The sequence below is a fragment of the Notamacropus eugenii genome, chromosome 2 (genome assembly GCF_028372415.1).
Source record: "Notamacropus eugenii isolate mMacEug1 chromosome 2, mMacEug1.pri_v2, whole genome shotgun sequence".
NCBI lineage: Eukaryota > Metazoa > Chordata > Mammalia > Diprotodontia > Macropodidae > Notamacropus > Notamacropus eugenii.
In genome coordinates, this window is record NC_092873.1 from 155,873,738 (window position 1) to 155,890,793 (window position 17,056).

General features: G+C 34.2%; 1 protein-coding gene across 6 annotated transcripts in view; it reads left to right on the top strand.

Annotated features, from left to right (window-relative positions):
- Positions 1 to 17,056, top strand: part of DOP1A (DOP1 leucine zipper like protein A) — a 107,827-nt gene that overhangs the window by 65,100 nt on the left and 25,671 nt on the right. For all 6 annotated transcript variants that reach the window (XR_011974395.1, XM_072642693.1, XM_072642696.1 and 3 more), the window contains 8 exons: positions 485 to 759; positions 6,559 to 6,711; positions 9,278 to 9,378; positions 10,490 to 10,749; positions 11,563 to 13,570; positions 14,622 to 14,733; positions 14,814 to 14,996; positions 15,472 to 15,597. Coding sequence is in view for 5 of the 6 variants with exons in the window: in XM_072642693.1 (XP_072498794.1) it covers positions 485 to 759; positions 6,559 to 6,711; positions 9,278 to 9,378; positions 10,490 to 10,749; positions 11,563 to 13,570; positions 14,622 to 14,733; positions 14,814 to 14,996; positions 15,472 to 15,597 (3,218 nt within the window). In the remaining variant the exon portion in view is untranslated. The remainder of the gene's footprint in view (positions 1 to 484; positions 760 to 6,558; positions 6,712 to 9,277; positions 9,379 to 10,489; positions 10,750 to 11,562; positions 13,571 to 14,621; positions 14,734 to 14,813; positions 14,997 to 15,471; positions 15,598 to 17,056) is intronic.

Consider the following 17,056-nt stretch of genomic DNA (forward strand, 5'->3'; position numbering starts at 1 on the left):
TCATTAAGCATCCAGATTTATTAATAAACATGCTTGTTTTGATTCTTTCTATTTTGTTGCTTTATTTTGCTTAATTTCTTAGTAAACTTTACCTTGTTAATGTAGTAGGCACTCAGCAATTCTGTATTGATTTACCAGTGGTACTAGAGGAAAGTTGCTTGTATACTTGAATAAAAGCAAACCATACAGCAAAAAAAAAAATATTCTTAAGATATGGTAGGACTTTCTTTTCTTGTTGCTGTTACTTTTTTTTTTACCCAGTGACATTTGATATAGGGTAAGAAACATGTTAGTTGTTTTAATAAGTAATTACCTAAAGCCACTAGAGGTGAAGTAATATAAAAATAAATTTATTTTCTAAATTAAAAAGAAATTAATGTTTATGATCCTGTTCATAGTATGTGGCCCTAAAAATGCTTCATTTTTCTATACTTGATATTGTTTGGGATAATAAACTATATTTCCTTCTTGTGTTTTGTTTCAGATTGTGAGCAGGTACAGCCCCCATTCTGGCTCCAGACTCTGATGAATGCTTGCAGTCAAGCAAGTGACTTCAGTGTCCAAAGTATTGCTATTTCGCTAGTAATGGACTTGGTAGGATTGACTCAATCTGTTGCTGTTGTCACTGGGGAAAATGTGAACAGTGTGGAACCTACACAGCCCCTAAGTCCAAACCAGGGAAGAGTGGCTGTAGTTATTAGGCCTCCCTTAACCCAAGGCAACCTGCGATACACTGCTGAAAAGACTGAATTTTTCAAGGTATAGTATAAGAATCTGTGCAATACCAAAACCAAAAAATTAAGGAATTTAATAAATAATACTGTTTTTTAAAAATAATAAACAAATGAAAGTACCTGAACTCAGTGCACCGGAAAGAGTGCTAGGTTTGAAGTTGAGGATCTGTGTTCAAATTCTCTGTCTCTTACCAGCTCCGCGGACCTTCGGCAAGTTCAGTTCTCAACTGTTTCTTTATAAAATGGTGAATTGGATAAAATGACTCCAAATTTATGATCCTAAACACTAAGCATAAACACTTGAATGTAGAATTCTCAAGAAAAGAAATCACAGAATATAGATAGTAATGTGTATATATAGTGTTTTATGTATTTATCGCACACCCACCCCTTTGTGTGCTGCTTTTCACACCTTCCTTTAGTCATTAGTAATTAGTTTCTTAATCCTTATAAAAAAGGTCATTGGTAGTGAGGGCAAGAATTTCATGAATTAAAAAAAGTGAAAGAATGATTTAATTAACTTCAGCCAAGCAATAGGACATACTATTAAAAGGAGTGCTTGAGGTGTTAAAATTTCTATATAGTAAAATCCTGACTATCAACCTTTTATGGGATGATTTATTCTAGAGAGCAAAATTCTCCAGACAGGAACAGATTGGATTTCTTTTCCTCTCCTTTTGTAAAATAATATGGGTCATTTTATTTCTCCCTGGCTTTATTGATGGTTAGAGCTTCTGAATTAACTAGCAATCTAATTTGACAACCCAGTCAATACAAAATCTGCCATGTTTATATCAAAGATTCTTAGTTTTCTTGATGTTTTGAACTCTTTTGGCATTTCAGTAGAGCTTATGACCTAAGAATAATGTTTTTAAAGGGATAAAATAAAAATACATACGATTACAAAGGAAACAAGTTATATTGAAATAGTTATCTTTTTTTTTAAGAGATCATAGATCCAGTGTTATCTTCATGATTCTCACTCATTTAAGCAATGGAAATGCTCAAATATGGATTTTAAAGTAATAGACTGAACAGTCTGTGGCTCTTTCATATCTTTCTAAGCAAATGCCCATCAATTCTTGCATATTTACACAAGGTGTAAAATCAGATTCAGTGAGGAACATTTTTTTAAACCAAAAACACAATGAGGATATGGTGGAGTACTTCTGTCTGGAAAAAAAAAAAGGTTGACATGACAACTGTATTCTGCAGTGAAGAAACCTCTGAAGAGGTTTTACTTTAAAGAAGAAACAAATATGTAATAAATCACAGGTTACTAGATTTTTTAAAATAGTCATTGTTTGAGTAAAGAGCATAGAATTTAGCATAATCCACATACAATTTATACGTATCTACACACAGGATGATATTTATACTAATGTTATAAATGAAAGACTGATTTTGTCTGTTTAATCCAAAAATTATGATAGATTATCAGGAGATAGAGGACATGATGAATTCTTATATTATTAAATTTTTATTTAAGTGACCTGTTTCCTAATATTAGGCCTTCTGAAAGTCTGAATTGTAATTCATGTTTATGATACCATTAAAATTATTATATAGTATCGTTAAACTAAACTACATTCCATATATCTTAGATCTTTAAAAAAAACTCAAGCTAGCATCATTCACTATGCCTAACATTACTATAATAGTGAAATGGCACATATTGTTTTTTCTGAGATCTAACTGAAGTGCCCATTTATTTGAAAAATTGAAGGAAAATTATGGTTGCTGTTGTATGAATTATAAAATCTCCTAGGGTACAGCAGAATAAAAATAGTAGAATCATAATCAGAACTGAAAGCAATATAGTCCAGCCTATATGTGACCAAAAATCGTCTCTGCACCATCCCCAACATCATCCCCAACCTTCACTTGAAGGTCTTTCGTGAAGGAGAGCCCCCCACCTCATAAGGCAACCTGCTTCATTTTTTTGGACAACCCTAATTGTTATGAAGCTTTTGTTGAGTCGTGTTAAACTTCCACTTTTCCTTAGTTCTCTTTCTGGGGTCAAGCAGAGCAAGTTATATTCCTCTTTAACATAACAATCCTTCAAACCTTCTCACCTCCATAGTAAACGTGGTCCTTTCCTTCTATTGATTTTTCATGTTGTATAGCTTGTCCTAGTTGCCTTTCCCTATCCACTCCAGTTAATCAGTATCCTTATAGGGTATCCAACTCTAAACATAATAGGAGGCAGCGTTTATGGATCAGTGGGAGGTAGAGTGGGGGGAGGAGGAAGAGAAACACTGGTTCTGGAGTCCAAGGACTTAAGTTCAAATTCTATGTCTGACACTGAAGTACCAGATTACCCCTGTTCGACAAATCGTAGGTCCCATTCCTCTTCTGTAATAAATGTGAGAGTTGTAATAAATCAGAACCTCTCAGGTCCCTTCCACTCCACATGTGTGTGCCTACCCTAACTGTGCTCTAATCAGAATATTCAGTATGTAAAAACTGCCTATTCTTATGCTATGGACTAAAGATTACATTCACTTTTTTTTTTGGCTGCTATGATATACAGTTAATACATGGAGCTTACAGTCCACTCAAGAATTTTCATATGGACTTTTATCTAGCCATGCTTCTCCTACTTATGAAGTTGATGTTTTTGAACCCAGATACTAATTTACATTAATCTCTATTAAGTTTCATCTAATTAGATTTAAGTCCTTTACTATGCTTTGCTTTTCTGTTCTGTCAACCAGCATATTTTCTTATCTCTTCCGGATTCTTGTCATCTGAAAATTTATTAAGCATGTCTTCTGAGTCTTTCTCTACATAATGATAAAAATGTTGAATGTCACAAGGACAAAGACAGATCCTTGGAGTAATCTTCTAGAGACTTCCTTCTCAATTGACAGTGAACCATTAAAGAATTTTTTTGGGGTCTGACATTCAACTGATTCCAAATCTTTCTAAAAGTACCATTGTTTAGCTCATGCTCTCCATCTTGGGCAAAAGAATAGTATAAGAGACTATCATGTATCAAAGTATTATCACGTACTTTGCCCAAGTTCATGTAAATTTAAGCTTATGTCTATTGTATTCCCCTAATCTGCCAGTCTAAAAAAAGCAAATGAGACTGATATTACCTCTTCTTGATGAAGCTATGCTGCCTCTTAGTGACCATTCTTTCCTCCACCTAGTCACATCCTATCCCTTTAACAAATACAGTCTTTAATTTTGCTTGTAATTTTGCCTGTAATTGAAATCAAGGTTACTGACTTACACATTGTTCTGCTCTTTCCCCTTTTTGCCCATCTCATTTTCCCATATGACATCTTCTTCTATAACTTTCAGTGATCACAGATAGTGTCTCAGCAATCACTCAGTCTAAGCCTGGTGACCTGAACTATTCTTATTGAATATTTATTGTGGTGATTATGATACTGGTGGTGGAAACCCTCTTAACCCCCAAATGCAGAATAGCTTTAGGCCCATTATAAATTTTTAAATATTGGCATTGGTACTCTTACATGTTAGATCATTACTCTTTGACCTCCAGTGGACACAGTACTGGAAAAACTGAATTGTATCCATTTTAGCATTCTCACAGTAAATGAGACTAATAGAAAGAATTTGCAGCTAACTGGAAGGATGGCTTAGCATTCGCAAAAGCCTCAACTCATTCTAAGTACTAAAAATACTCTTGGCAATATCCTTTAAAAGACCATATTACCGTTTTACATTCATTTTCCATTACCTACCTTTGTTTCCATTTTCTCCATTTATTTTTATAAAATTTGAATTGGTTGTTGCATATTCTGTGCTTCCATATTGGTTTCTCTAGTCAGCTCCTCCTCTTTATTTTTATTGGAATTCTCTTTTGTGTGTATGTGTCTTCTTAGTTTACTTCTAAGAACTTTCCCTTCCTAGACTGAATTTCTTTGAAGAAATTTAGGTTTATCCTTTTTCCTTAAGTTTTTGAAATCTTTTAAAAATTTTATGTGCATCAGACTATTTCAAGGAGAGGTGAATTCTTCCCAAGATTCCCATCTTTTTAATTTTGATAACTAGTTCCTCGTTATTGTTGTCAGTAAGGTCTGGAACAAGTGTTCTCTTTGTTTTCCTCAACCTTTTAAAAAATGAAATTATGTAGTTCTATTAAGAACTTCTTTTATTTTGCTTTTTCAGAGAGGGGGGAACATTAGAAGATTTCCGTGTAATTGAATTCCTCCATCACTCATCATGCCCCTGTGCCAGACTTTTGACCTATTTTTTGCAAAATCTCTTCATTTATTTCCTCTTGTCCAGATTGTTTATAGTATATTCTGATGATGGTATCACTTGTAGTTTTTACTGCTTTGATCTGCTCCCTAATGTTCTCAATAATGCCCTAGTTCACTTCAACATATGTTTATCTGGTTCTCAGATTTGCTTAGATAAATTTATATTGTTAATATACAGTGCTGTCTTGCCTCCTCCTACATTTTACTGTTTGGTCCTATTGAATAAGGTATATCTTCCTTACAGTTGTGTTCCAGCTTTGAGCCTCAAAGCCTTCAGTGATACCTAGGATGGCAGGTTTTCTTATTACTTTACTTATTTACCCCATACTTTATTCTTTTGAATATAGACATCTGAGTTTGTTGGTTCCATTATGGACTTTTAAAATTCTCTGTCCTGTGTATAATTGAATACCATTGTTTCTTATTTTTCTTGTGTAGTTTTTTTTATTAGTTTATTTTTAGTTTTGAACATTCACTTGCATAAATTTTAAATTTCCTCCCTCTCCCTCCCCAAGATGGCATGCAATCTGATATAGGGTCTACACATACATTCCTGTTGAACACATTTTCATATTAGTCATGTTGCATAGAAGAATTATAATGAATGGGAAAAACCATGAGAAAGAAACAAAACAAAACAAAAAAGAAAATAGTCATCTTCGCTCTGCATTCCAGCTTCATAGTTCTTTCTCTTTCTGGATGTGCATGGCATTTTCCATGAATTGTTTTAGGTCCTTGCATTGCTGATAAGGACTCTCTTTTGTAGTTTGTAAGGTATCTAATATAGTAGATACACTTATGTGTTTTTTTCTTTCCCCCTACATTTTCAGTTTAAATGCTTCTTTATGTGCAATGATAAAAATAACTGACATTTTTATAGTCCAGATCTTTTTAGCGCTTGATATATATGATCACATTTGATTATCACAATTCAGTGAGGAAAGTACTTTTTAAAAATCTGAATCTGATTTCATAGTATAAGGAACTCTCCATTGCAACATAGTATAACACTCTGTATACATTTGTGTATGTGTATACATACATACAGTATACAATATACTATACAGTATAGCAAACTATACTACAAAGTTCTATGAGCTTGCCTGGAGCACTGAGTGGCAAAATACATCCACTTGTCCATAGTCACATAGCCTGTCCACATCAGAGGCAAGTCTCAAATCAGGTCTTCTTGACCCCAGAGCTAGTTAGTTGGTTCTTTATTGACTACACCAAGTATGTATTTATGATGTTATTTTCCCCATTTGCACAAGAGAAAATTGATGCTTAGATAAGTTGCATAATTTGTGTATGGTCATATAGCTAGTAAGTGGTGTTCAAAGAATTTTCTGACCCAAAGTTCAGGCCTTTTCCTACTATATACTCATCTGCTTTTTAAGCAGATCACAACACTCCTTTTATGTTCCTGAATTTTGAGCCCAATTTGTTTTTCCTGCTGGTCTTACAGAATGGCTTTGTAGGTTCTCAGTAGGTCGTTACTAATTTCTTCATGGAAATGATAAATGTAAGTAGTTCATTATCATCTATGGTTTATAATCATGCCTATTTTGCACTTATTTTTAAAGCATGTAGCTTTAACATTATGGGACCAATTGGGCGATGGAACACCCCAGCATCACCAGAAGAGTGTTGAACTTTTTTATCAGTTACACAACTTGGTTCCTTCTTCTAGCATTTGTGAAGATGTTATAAGTCAGCAGTTAACCCACAGAGATAAGGTAAATTCAACTCCTTTCATCTTGGACATTAATATTCTGGAAAGCATGTTAAAGTAACTTTTGGGGAAAATGAATTTAGTTTTTTCAAAAGTCTGTAGAAAGAGATTAAAATGGTTTCATTTGGGAGGAAGGACTAGTTACTTCCATTTAAAATGAATGCATTTTATTTTTTATTAAAAAATTTCCAACATTGAAAAGCATCAGAAGTGGCATTTTTCATTCCTAGGTTCAAGTCACTGTTTCTGATTAGTTAGAAATTTAAATTTGTTTTAGTTGATAATTCTTAGATCTTTTAAAGGTATAAGTGGTCCAAGGCCAGGGCATTTTGCATTTTTTTAAACCTTTATTATGTGTAAAAGCACTGAACTAGAAGCAAAAAGTAAACAAATCTTAACAGGAACTATGACACGACCTTTGCTCTCAAGGAGCACAGATTCTGGAGAAACCATGAAGATGTGTTCTACTCACACTAGTATAATGTGTAAAGATGTAAGAGAAATTCTGCAAACATTATATTAAGCAAGGTACCATGCTAAGCAACTAGAGGTGCAAAGATGAGAGTGCATTAGTGCCTGCCCCTGACCTTTAGTTCTTTAAAAGCCTAATAATTAGAGATGTGAACACTTTCATTTCTGTGAATGCTGTTGATTGTTTTATTAAAAAAAAATCTAGGAATTGTTTGCAGCAATTTTGATATATATATCTAGTTTACATAATGTATTTCACAATTAAAAGCTAATTTTATTCTCTGACTGTAAGATGAAAACTCGTTGTTTGAGTTGATGGAAACTAAAGTGTTTCTGTTTTCCTTTAAAGAGTATGTATAAATATATCTCCCAGATGCAAACAAGTTTATTCTAAATATATAGAGTTAAGGTTTATTTTTACATTTTGATTAGTTGTATGTTTTCCACATATCCTATGTCATGGTAAATTATAAGCAGAAGTCAGCCTTAGCAGCCAGCCAGTTACTATCTAAAATATATTTCATATGTGTGCCACTCAATAGAATGATTTGCAAAACCTAAAAGTGTGGGAAGATACCCTAAATTTTTTCTAAATGGTTGAAAAGCCTATAGCATGTGTTTCCTAAGAAAGTTCAATAAACCATATAGCTTAGTTGACATGTTTTTTTTTCCTCACGATGGCCACATCACTTATAGAGCAGTCAGTCAGAGTTTTTAAAAAATTAAAAAAAGAAGTAGCACAAATGGCAGCAAACTACTTACCCTTTGGACAGTGCTTTCCTTCCTCTCTTGAGAAGATAATGTAGTCACATTTGTAGTTCTGGCATACCTACATGTAAAGTGTGTACATGAAATGGATGCTTCCTTTTTTCCCCCCAATGTTTCCTTATACATTTAAAAAAATTTTTCAACCTCTCAAAAGTAAATTTTAAAGCAAGTAAAATATTTTATGTGAAATTTTTTCACTAGTTTAAGGTTCCACTGTTAAATAAATTGTTAGCTTCCAGAAGGTTACAAAGCACTAAAAATAATTACAAAAACCCTCTCTTAAGAAACATTTCTACCTTACTTTCATTTTAATATTATTTGGTTGTCATCTGCATGAAAATTCTTGAATAGTCACGAAAATTCATTTCAATGCCCTGTTGTATTAACCTGTCATGAGTAATTTGGACAAAGAAGATATCTGCTGTTCAAGAATTAGAATATAAAAAATTAGCTTACATGAGTATGGGGCAGGGGGTGAGGGGATGGGAAAGGAGTGGCAGGCAGGAATGGGGTAATTTATGTTTCATGTATTTTGAATGTGTTTGTACTTAATACTCGGGTTTTTTTCCCTTTGGGAAAGAATTTATTTTAACCTTACATATTACCTATTCTTACCTGCATTCTTTCCTTAGATCTGAATAACTTTTAAGTGATTTATTACCATATGAATATTATATGAATTTTTTTTCAGCAGAAGTGAAATGTAATTGAGTACATGAGCTCCAGGCCTCGAATCAGGAAGATATGAGTTCAGATTTGACCTCAGCTATTTATTGGCTGTAAGACCTTGGGAGAGTCACTTAACCCCTGTTTGTATCAGTTTCCTTTTCTTTAAAATGAGAATAGTAGTAGTATCTGTCTCCCAGGGATTTTGTGAGGATCAAAAAAGATGATTAATTACAAAACACTTTATCACAGTCCCTAGCACATAGTAATCTCTATATCAATATTAGCTACTATTTTTACTACTTATAATGTATGTCATTTCAGGAAACGTATTGTAATTATTCCTCAAAACTGAATTGTAATTTAAAACTGGTAAGAAAATATTAATTCATTCATAGAATTAGATCCTTTCATACAAAGTTACCTCCTGCAGTCATGACACTTTGTGAAGTGTGTTAATGCCTTCAGTCTCCTGTAGTTTGGGAAATATATAATGTTCTAGGATATAAATTAAATATGATTTACTCATCTAGCTGGAGAACATCATCCAATTTTCTTATATTTTCATATAAAATGAGTGAGGTATAGAAATACATTGCTTTTTCTAAAGTAGTTGCATGCCTTCGAAGAAAGAATAAATGAGCTAAACTTCTGTCTTTCTACAGAAAGTAAGAATGGAAGCACATGCAAAGTTTGCAGTACTTTGGCATCTAACCAGGGACCTTCACATAAATAAATCATCATCTTTTGCCCGTTCCTTTGACAGGTTGGTTATCATATCCATTGTATAGCCGTGTGTTTTTTTTTTTTATCCTAACATTGTCTTTCTTTGATCAGTGTGTTTGGATATAAGTAGCAATTTTCCATTTTTATAAAATGCATTCATTTAGCTATTAAACAAAATTAGAGTTTTTTTACGTTTAAAATATGTCATTTGTAGAGTTTGAAGGGATCTTAGAGATCATCTGGATTCAGACTCAGGACCTCTGAAGTTCTGTATCTTTTCAGTCAAGCCACGTTGCTTCTTCCCTGATTTTCCCCTTATGATCCTGGAATAACCTTTTTGAAGCATAGGGATATAAAACATCACCGCATATATCAGTGATTTTTTTGTTGGAATGGGACTTTAAATCTGAAACTACTTTGACAGAAACTGGGAAACTTTCAGTCCTGCTGAGCAACCTTTTAGAGTGGCTTCTGAAGAACTAAGCTACTTGTATGGTAGCAATGATTAATCAGGAGCTCTTTTTAGCTGACCCTCAAGCCAAGAACAGACATACATAACCCTGCAGCATTCACCCTTCAAATATGTTCAGTTTTAGAAAGTGGGTATCTAAACAGGAGCAGTAGTTCAGTTTCTAATCATTGCCAGAGGGCCACTTTGTAGTCTGCTTGATTTTGTCCCAGGTAAACAGGATAGTGTTACTATCCCTGAAATTTATTGAACTATTTAAAAGTTATTTTAAAAGTGTCCCTATTTGTAGCTGGGAGCAGTTTTCTCTGTGTATTTTAACACAATGCAGACTTAAGAAGAAAATGTGGGCAGAAGAAAGGTGTCTAATTAAAGAGAAGTGGTAGCAAGGTATGAGGGAGAGTGAATTTAGAGTCAAAAGACCTTGGCTTTAATCCCTGCCCTATATAGCCTTAACCAAGTCTCTTCCCCTCCTGGGTCTCAGTTTTCTCGTCTGTAGTTTCACAGTCTCCTTCCAACTCTAAATGTAGCACGTACAGCTATCAATAAGCCTTCTGCCTCAAAGATACACTTTAGGTTTCAGATTATCTTAGAATATGATTACTTTGTAATTATTCACTCAGAAAAAGAACAAAAAACAATGATGCTTTGCTTTTCTGTTTCTACTGTTGCTATTTCCTGCTAGATCACTATTCATCATGTTAGATAGCCTTAATAGCTTGGACGGTTCCACTAGTTCTGTGGGACAAGCCTGGCTGAATCAGGTGCTCCAAAGACATGACATTGCAAGAGTCCTGGAGCCATTGCTGCTGCTCCTGCTTCATCCCAAAACTCAGAGAGTTTCAGTGCAACGAGTGCAGGCAGAGCGTTATTGGAATAAAGTGCCCTGTTGTACAGAGGAGGAAAATGATAAGCATTTTATGCAAAATTTTTCTTGCAATGATGGTAAGTACAATAAAAAATTAATAATTTCATCCCTAATGCTAATCATCAATTAATAAAATAAAAGATGTACTCACATAAGTTGATAGCACTTCACCAGAAACTTACGCTTATTAGAATTACTTCTTGTGACAGTGACACCATTTCCCAGATGTGCTAGTAAATTATAAAGCTATCTTGTCTATATTTCATTCATTCTTGTTGATTAGGGAATAATAATCAGAAAAATGCCTCATTCATCAAGCTAGACTGCTTCTCTCAAGAATGAGGGCTTTTCTGATTCATAAACCAGACAGCTAGAAGTTAAATGTAATGATGATAAATGTACCGGGATTTTGGCTAAAAGCACAAACAACTTGGTAATAACATTATTACATGATAACTATGTATTATGACTTGAATGATCTTTTGTAAGTGATATATAATGTCATACACATACTGTGTGTACATTCTGTCAGATCTGATACAGACATCTCGAATTTGTGAGCTTCAGTAGAAAGGATAGAAAATCTTTGTGACTAAAATCTGATCAAAAGATCACAAAGTGAAAAAGTCCATTTAAATTTTAATTCCATTCCCATTATGTTATACATACATATTATACATGCATACTTTTATATATGCGTCTGCGTATTTTACTTATATATGTATACATGGTGCTAATATAGTAAATATAACTAATTTGGAAGGACCTAAGCAGTTTAGTAATTAAGTCATTCTTGTAAAGTCTCACAGATGATGAGTTGGTAGTCTCAAGGGAAAAAAGTATTTTGCAAAACATTCTAACATGTCTTATGTTTTTTCCTTCTTTTAAAGCATTTTCCCATATGCCCACAAATCAAGTGCAGCTCCTTACAACTAAAGGAAGCAGCGAAAAACAGCTTCTGATGGATGAAATGGAGAACTTTAGTCTTACAGTCAATCCATTAAGTGACAGACTTTCCCTTTTAAGTACTAGCAGTGAGACAATTCCAATGGTCATATCTGATTTTGACCTTCCAGATCAACAGATAGAAATACTTCAAAGTTCAGATTCAGGTTGTTCCCAGTCTTCTGGTGGGGACAACTTGAGCTATGATGTGGAAGCTGAAAATATGAATGCTCCAGATAATTCTCAGAGTCCAAAAGAAGATTCAGCAGATGATATCGTGCAGCAGGTAGTTTTTGACCTTATATGTAAAGTTGTAAGTGGCCTTGAAGAGGAATCTGAAGCCATTAAACATCAGCTACACACAGATGATATGGCACCTAAATTCAGTTCATTAGATCCCAGTGAGGAAGCAATTAAAAATGAAAGTCAAGTCATCCAGCATAGCCAGAGCAGTTTGCTTAGCAATGAAAGTTGTCAGTTTTTATCTCTATCTGCTGAGGCTGGCCTAGAAGTCTCCTCTAATGGAATTTCTAGAAATAGCTCTTCACCTTGTATTTCTGTAACACACCAGACACTCCATGAAACTTATAGCAGTTCAGCAGAAGCAAAATCTAGACAAAGAAGTCATAGTAGTATTCAGTTCAGCTTCAAAGAAAAACTGCCAGATAAAGTCTCAGAAAAGGAAACAATTGTCAAGGAGTCAGGAAAGCAGCCTGGAGCAAAACCCAAAGTTAAACTTGCCAGAAAGAAGGATGATGACAAGAAAAAAACTCAAAATGAAAAGCTTAAGCAAACCAGTGTATTCTTTAGTGATGGTCTGGACTTAGAAAATTGGTATAGCTGTGGAGAAGGCGAAATTTCTGAAATCGAGAGTGACATGGGGTCTCCAGGAACACGAAAATCTCCCAGCTTCAACATTCACCCATTATATCAGCATGTGTTATTGTATCTGCAGTTATATGATTCCTCAAGAACACTCTATGCTTTTTCTGCTATCAAAGCTATCTTGAAAACTAATCCTATTGCTTTTGTAAATGCCATCTCCACCACTAGTGTCAATAATGTATACACTCCCCAACTCTCTTTGCTTCAAAATCTTTTGGCCAGACATCGAATTTCTGTTATGGGTAAAGACTTTTATAGTCATATTCCTGTGGACTCTAACCATAACTTTCGGAGCTCCATGTATATAGAAATTCTCATTTCTCTTTGCTTGTATTATATGCGTAGCCATTATCCAACTCATGTCAAGGTCACACCACAAGACTTAATAGGCAATCGCAATATGCAGATGATGAGCATCGAAATTTTAACACTTCTCTTTACTGAGCTAGCCAAGGTTATAGAAAGCTCAGCAAAGGGCTTCCCTAGTTTTATTTCTGATATGTTGTCCAAGTGCAAGGTTCAGAAGGTGATTCTTCACTGTTTATTATCATCTATCTTCAGTGCACAAAAATGGCATAGTGAAAAGATGTCAGGTAAAAACATTGTAGCCATCGAAGAAGGTTTCTCAGAGGATACCCTTATTAACTTCTCAGAGGATGAATTGGACAATAGCAGCACTCTACAATCTCAACTCTTAAAGGTTCTTCAGAGGCTAATTGTTTTAGAGCATCATGTAATGACTGTTTCCGAGGAGAATGAAACAGGTTTTGAATTCGTGGTAACTGACTTAGAACACATCAACCCACACCAGCCAATGACTTCTCTTCAGTATTTGCATGCCCAGCCAATCACATGTCAAGGCATGTTCCTATGTGCAGTGATAAGAGCTTTACATCAACACTGTGCATGTAAGATGCATCCCCAGTGGATTGGCTTAATCACATCTACTCTGCCTTATATGGGAAAAATTCTACAGAGAGTGGTTGTTTCTGTAACGCTCCAGCTTTGCAGGAATTTGGATAATCTAATTCTGCAGTACAAATATGAAACAGGACTATCTGACAGTAGGCAAGTGGTATTGGTTTTTAATTTTATTGTGTTTTAATGATTGTGATGTTAAAAGGAATGTTTGAATTTCTAAAAAGCTAATCATAGGTTATATTGCCTACCAAATTGGAGCACACCAGAAGATAGTAGTGAATGCCATTTCTATACAGAAGCATATAATACAAGTTCAGTTTTGAGAACTCAGAGTTTAAAGCCATAAGAAATACTATATTTGTATGTATATAGTCTGGCTTGTACAAATCACTTACTAGAAATATAAAAGCTGGAATGGAATATGAGACTTAGGGAATTAAAGAGAAACTCACTATAATTTAGTAGTTTTTGAGAGTGTGGGAAGAGTATCTCTACTGAATTTTCCATCAGCGACTTTAAAAATATTCTATCTTTTAATGCAATGGATTGTAATGAAGATAATGTAAGAAGGTCAGGAAGAGAAGAATGACAATAAAATCAAATGAGATTAGTTATATTACTTGAATTTGGAAGAAATATTTTTTAAAATCCTTTGATAATTTTGAATACAAATAGCTTCATGTAATTATTTTCAGTGTGAACATATTTTTTTTTCTTCCAAAGATTTGAGGAAGTTTGTGTGTCTCTTCCTCTCCCCAAAATATGTTAAGAGGTGTAATCTATATTCAAACAAATACGGCATTTCTATTAGAATTTTTCTTTCAGTACTTAGTCACCTATATGAATGATGTTCCATTTTGTAAATATGGTAAAGTCAGAAGATACTTGTTTCTCCTTTTCTTACCTTTTGTAGGCTTATCATCAATCTCCTGGGCATTTATTTGATGCTCATACTACTCTGATTTCTGTGAAATTAACCAGAAATGGAGCTAGCTGGAATATGGAGCTAGCTTATTCCGGCTAGCTCCATAAAAAATGTATGGAAAACTTGACTGAACCATTTAATGTTTTCTCTGTCACTCACTAATTGTTGAAAAATTACTATATGTAATTGAGTAGATAATAAATATGTGTGTATATCTTACTAATATATTGCTTTCATAGATCTCTTTAATCAAATGAACACATTGTATTTTAGGCCTCTTTGGATGGCATCAATTATTCCACCAGATATGATTCTTACTCTTTTAGAAGGCATTACAACCATCATTCACTACTGTTTGTTGGATCCCTCCACACAGTATCATCAGGTAAGATGGGTTTGATGGGCATCATTAACACTTCCTGTATCAAGTTTAGCCAGGTATTCATGTTTCTTTCTTTCTCACAGCTCTTGGTGAATGTTGACCAGAAGCACCTTTTTGAGGCACGAAGTGGGATCCTCTCCATCCTCCACATGATCATGTCCTCTGTAACGCTGCTTTGGAGCATCCTGCATCAGGCTGACTCTTCTGAAAAAACAACTATTGCTGCAGCTGCATCTGTTACCAGTATTAATCTTGGTTCCACAAAGGTCAGGATATGCTTAAATTGTCATTTCTTAATGTTTCTCTTCTCCATTCCAGCTCCTAAACTAGATCTCATATGTAATAAATGTAGAGGAAGTAGAAAGATAAATGGAACCCCAGGGGAGAGAGAAGAGGGACATTTCTTCCTAAAGAGTAATGTAATAATCTCTGAGCCAGTTTTGAGAAACACTGAGTGAATTACAATTTTCAGAAATTCCATTGAGCCAGAGTATCCACGGATTGAAAAGTACTTTCTTTAAAAATAGGAATCACTCAAATCCTTTTCAAAAGCCTTCGATAGGTGATATTTTTCCCCTAGACTCCAGGTATCTTATGTTGGTTCTTATTTGGCTTATTTTTACTGTAGTTCTGTTTTTTATTATCAGTTATTTTATGATGTTCAGTACACATAAAGTGATTTGAGTTATATTATCTCATTTTATGTAAATTTTTCCTTGTCATTTGCTTGAACTATTTCAGAATTTGAGGCAGCAGATTCTTGAACTTTTGGGCCCAATCTCAATGAATCATGGGGTGCATTTCATGGCTGCCATTGCATTTGTGTGGAATGAAAGAAGACAAAACAAAACTACTTCCAGGACAAAGGTATACATTAACACCTCTTGATTATTTTATTCTTATAGCAGGTACACACATTGAGTTTCTGCTGTGTGTTTAGGTTTCTGCTCGGCGCTATGAGCAACTCAAGTCATTTGTTACATATGTTTGAAATCCATTTTTTACTTTACTATCTCTAAAATTAGTTTCAGATTTAAAATTTGGAGTTTGCTTAGAACATTAAAAAGAAGTTCCTCTTATTTGAGAGGTGGTAGACTGCAGGCGGAAAGCGTTGTACCCCTGACAGATGTGATTACTGTGACTGTTTTGCTTAAAGTGAGTTTAAAAGGAGGTAGGGTTCTTGGGAAGTGATAGTGATTAAAAGTATCAATAAAACAGAAAAGGAGCAAATTGAGAGAAACACTTTGATTTAAGAGATAAAGGCAAAGATGATATCTAATGTGTAAGTATGTTTATCTTTGTTAGGAATGCAGGTAACTCCTGAATATTGTGTCCTTCTGTTCAACTTTATTCTGCATTAATGTCATTGCTTCTCACATGTTACAGAGTTATACTGTCATTTCGTTCATTGATCCCCTGAGATGTAAATTGTACCTATCATAGTATCTGCTTCCTGTACAATTGCTTAGTCTAACTTGATTTTTCAATTAAAACAGATACCAAGATTAGGTAGGGTACAGCTACATACTAAAGTCCGATGTCTTTACATTTTTTTTTTTAAATTCTGGAGTAATTGAGATACTTCAATAATAAGGGGAGAAAAATAAAGAAACCTGGTTCCAGGAAAGAGAAGAGAAGACATTTTAATGCTTTTTTTCCATACCTTGTCCAGTTCAGAGCACTGCTTAAACTCAAAAGAAAAATAGTTTCCGTAACAGTGTAGAGGCCAGTTATATAAAATATGTTCTACTACTGATACAGTAAAAATATTCAAATCATAATATATTAATTTATAGTATATATAATTTTACTACACATGTATCTATATATAATTTCAATTTTTATTGAAGTATTTTGAGAACCTATCGTAGTGAGCTCAGTTCTTTTGACTACAGCATGTGTGTGTATGTGTGTGCGTGTGTGTGTGTGTGTGTGTGTGTATACACACATATTTGGTAATTTAATTTATTTTTTATTTTTAGTTTTCAGCATTCACTTCCATTAACATTGTTCCACATTTTCTCCCCATCTCTGTCCTCCTCCCATCACAAGACTCAACATATACATTGATATTAAACCTATTTTCACATTATTCATATTGTAAAGAAGAATTAGAACAAATGGGAAAAACCATGAGAAGGAAAAAACAAAAAAGAGAGAGAACAAATAATATGCTTCTACCTCCATTCAGATTATATAGTTCTTTTCCTGGATGTGGACAGTATTTTCATCATGAGTCTTTTGGAGTTGTCTTAGATCTTGCATTGCTAAGAAGAGATAAGTCTGTCAAAGTTAGGCATCGCAGACTGTGGATGTTATTGTGTAC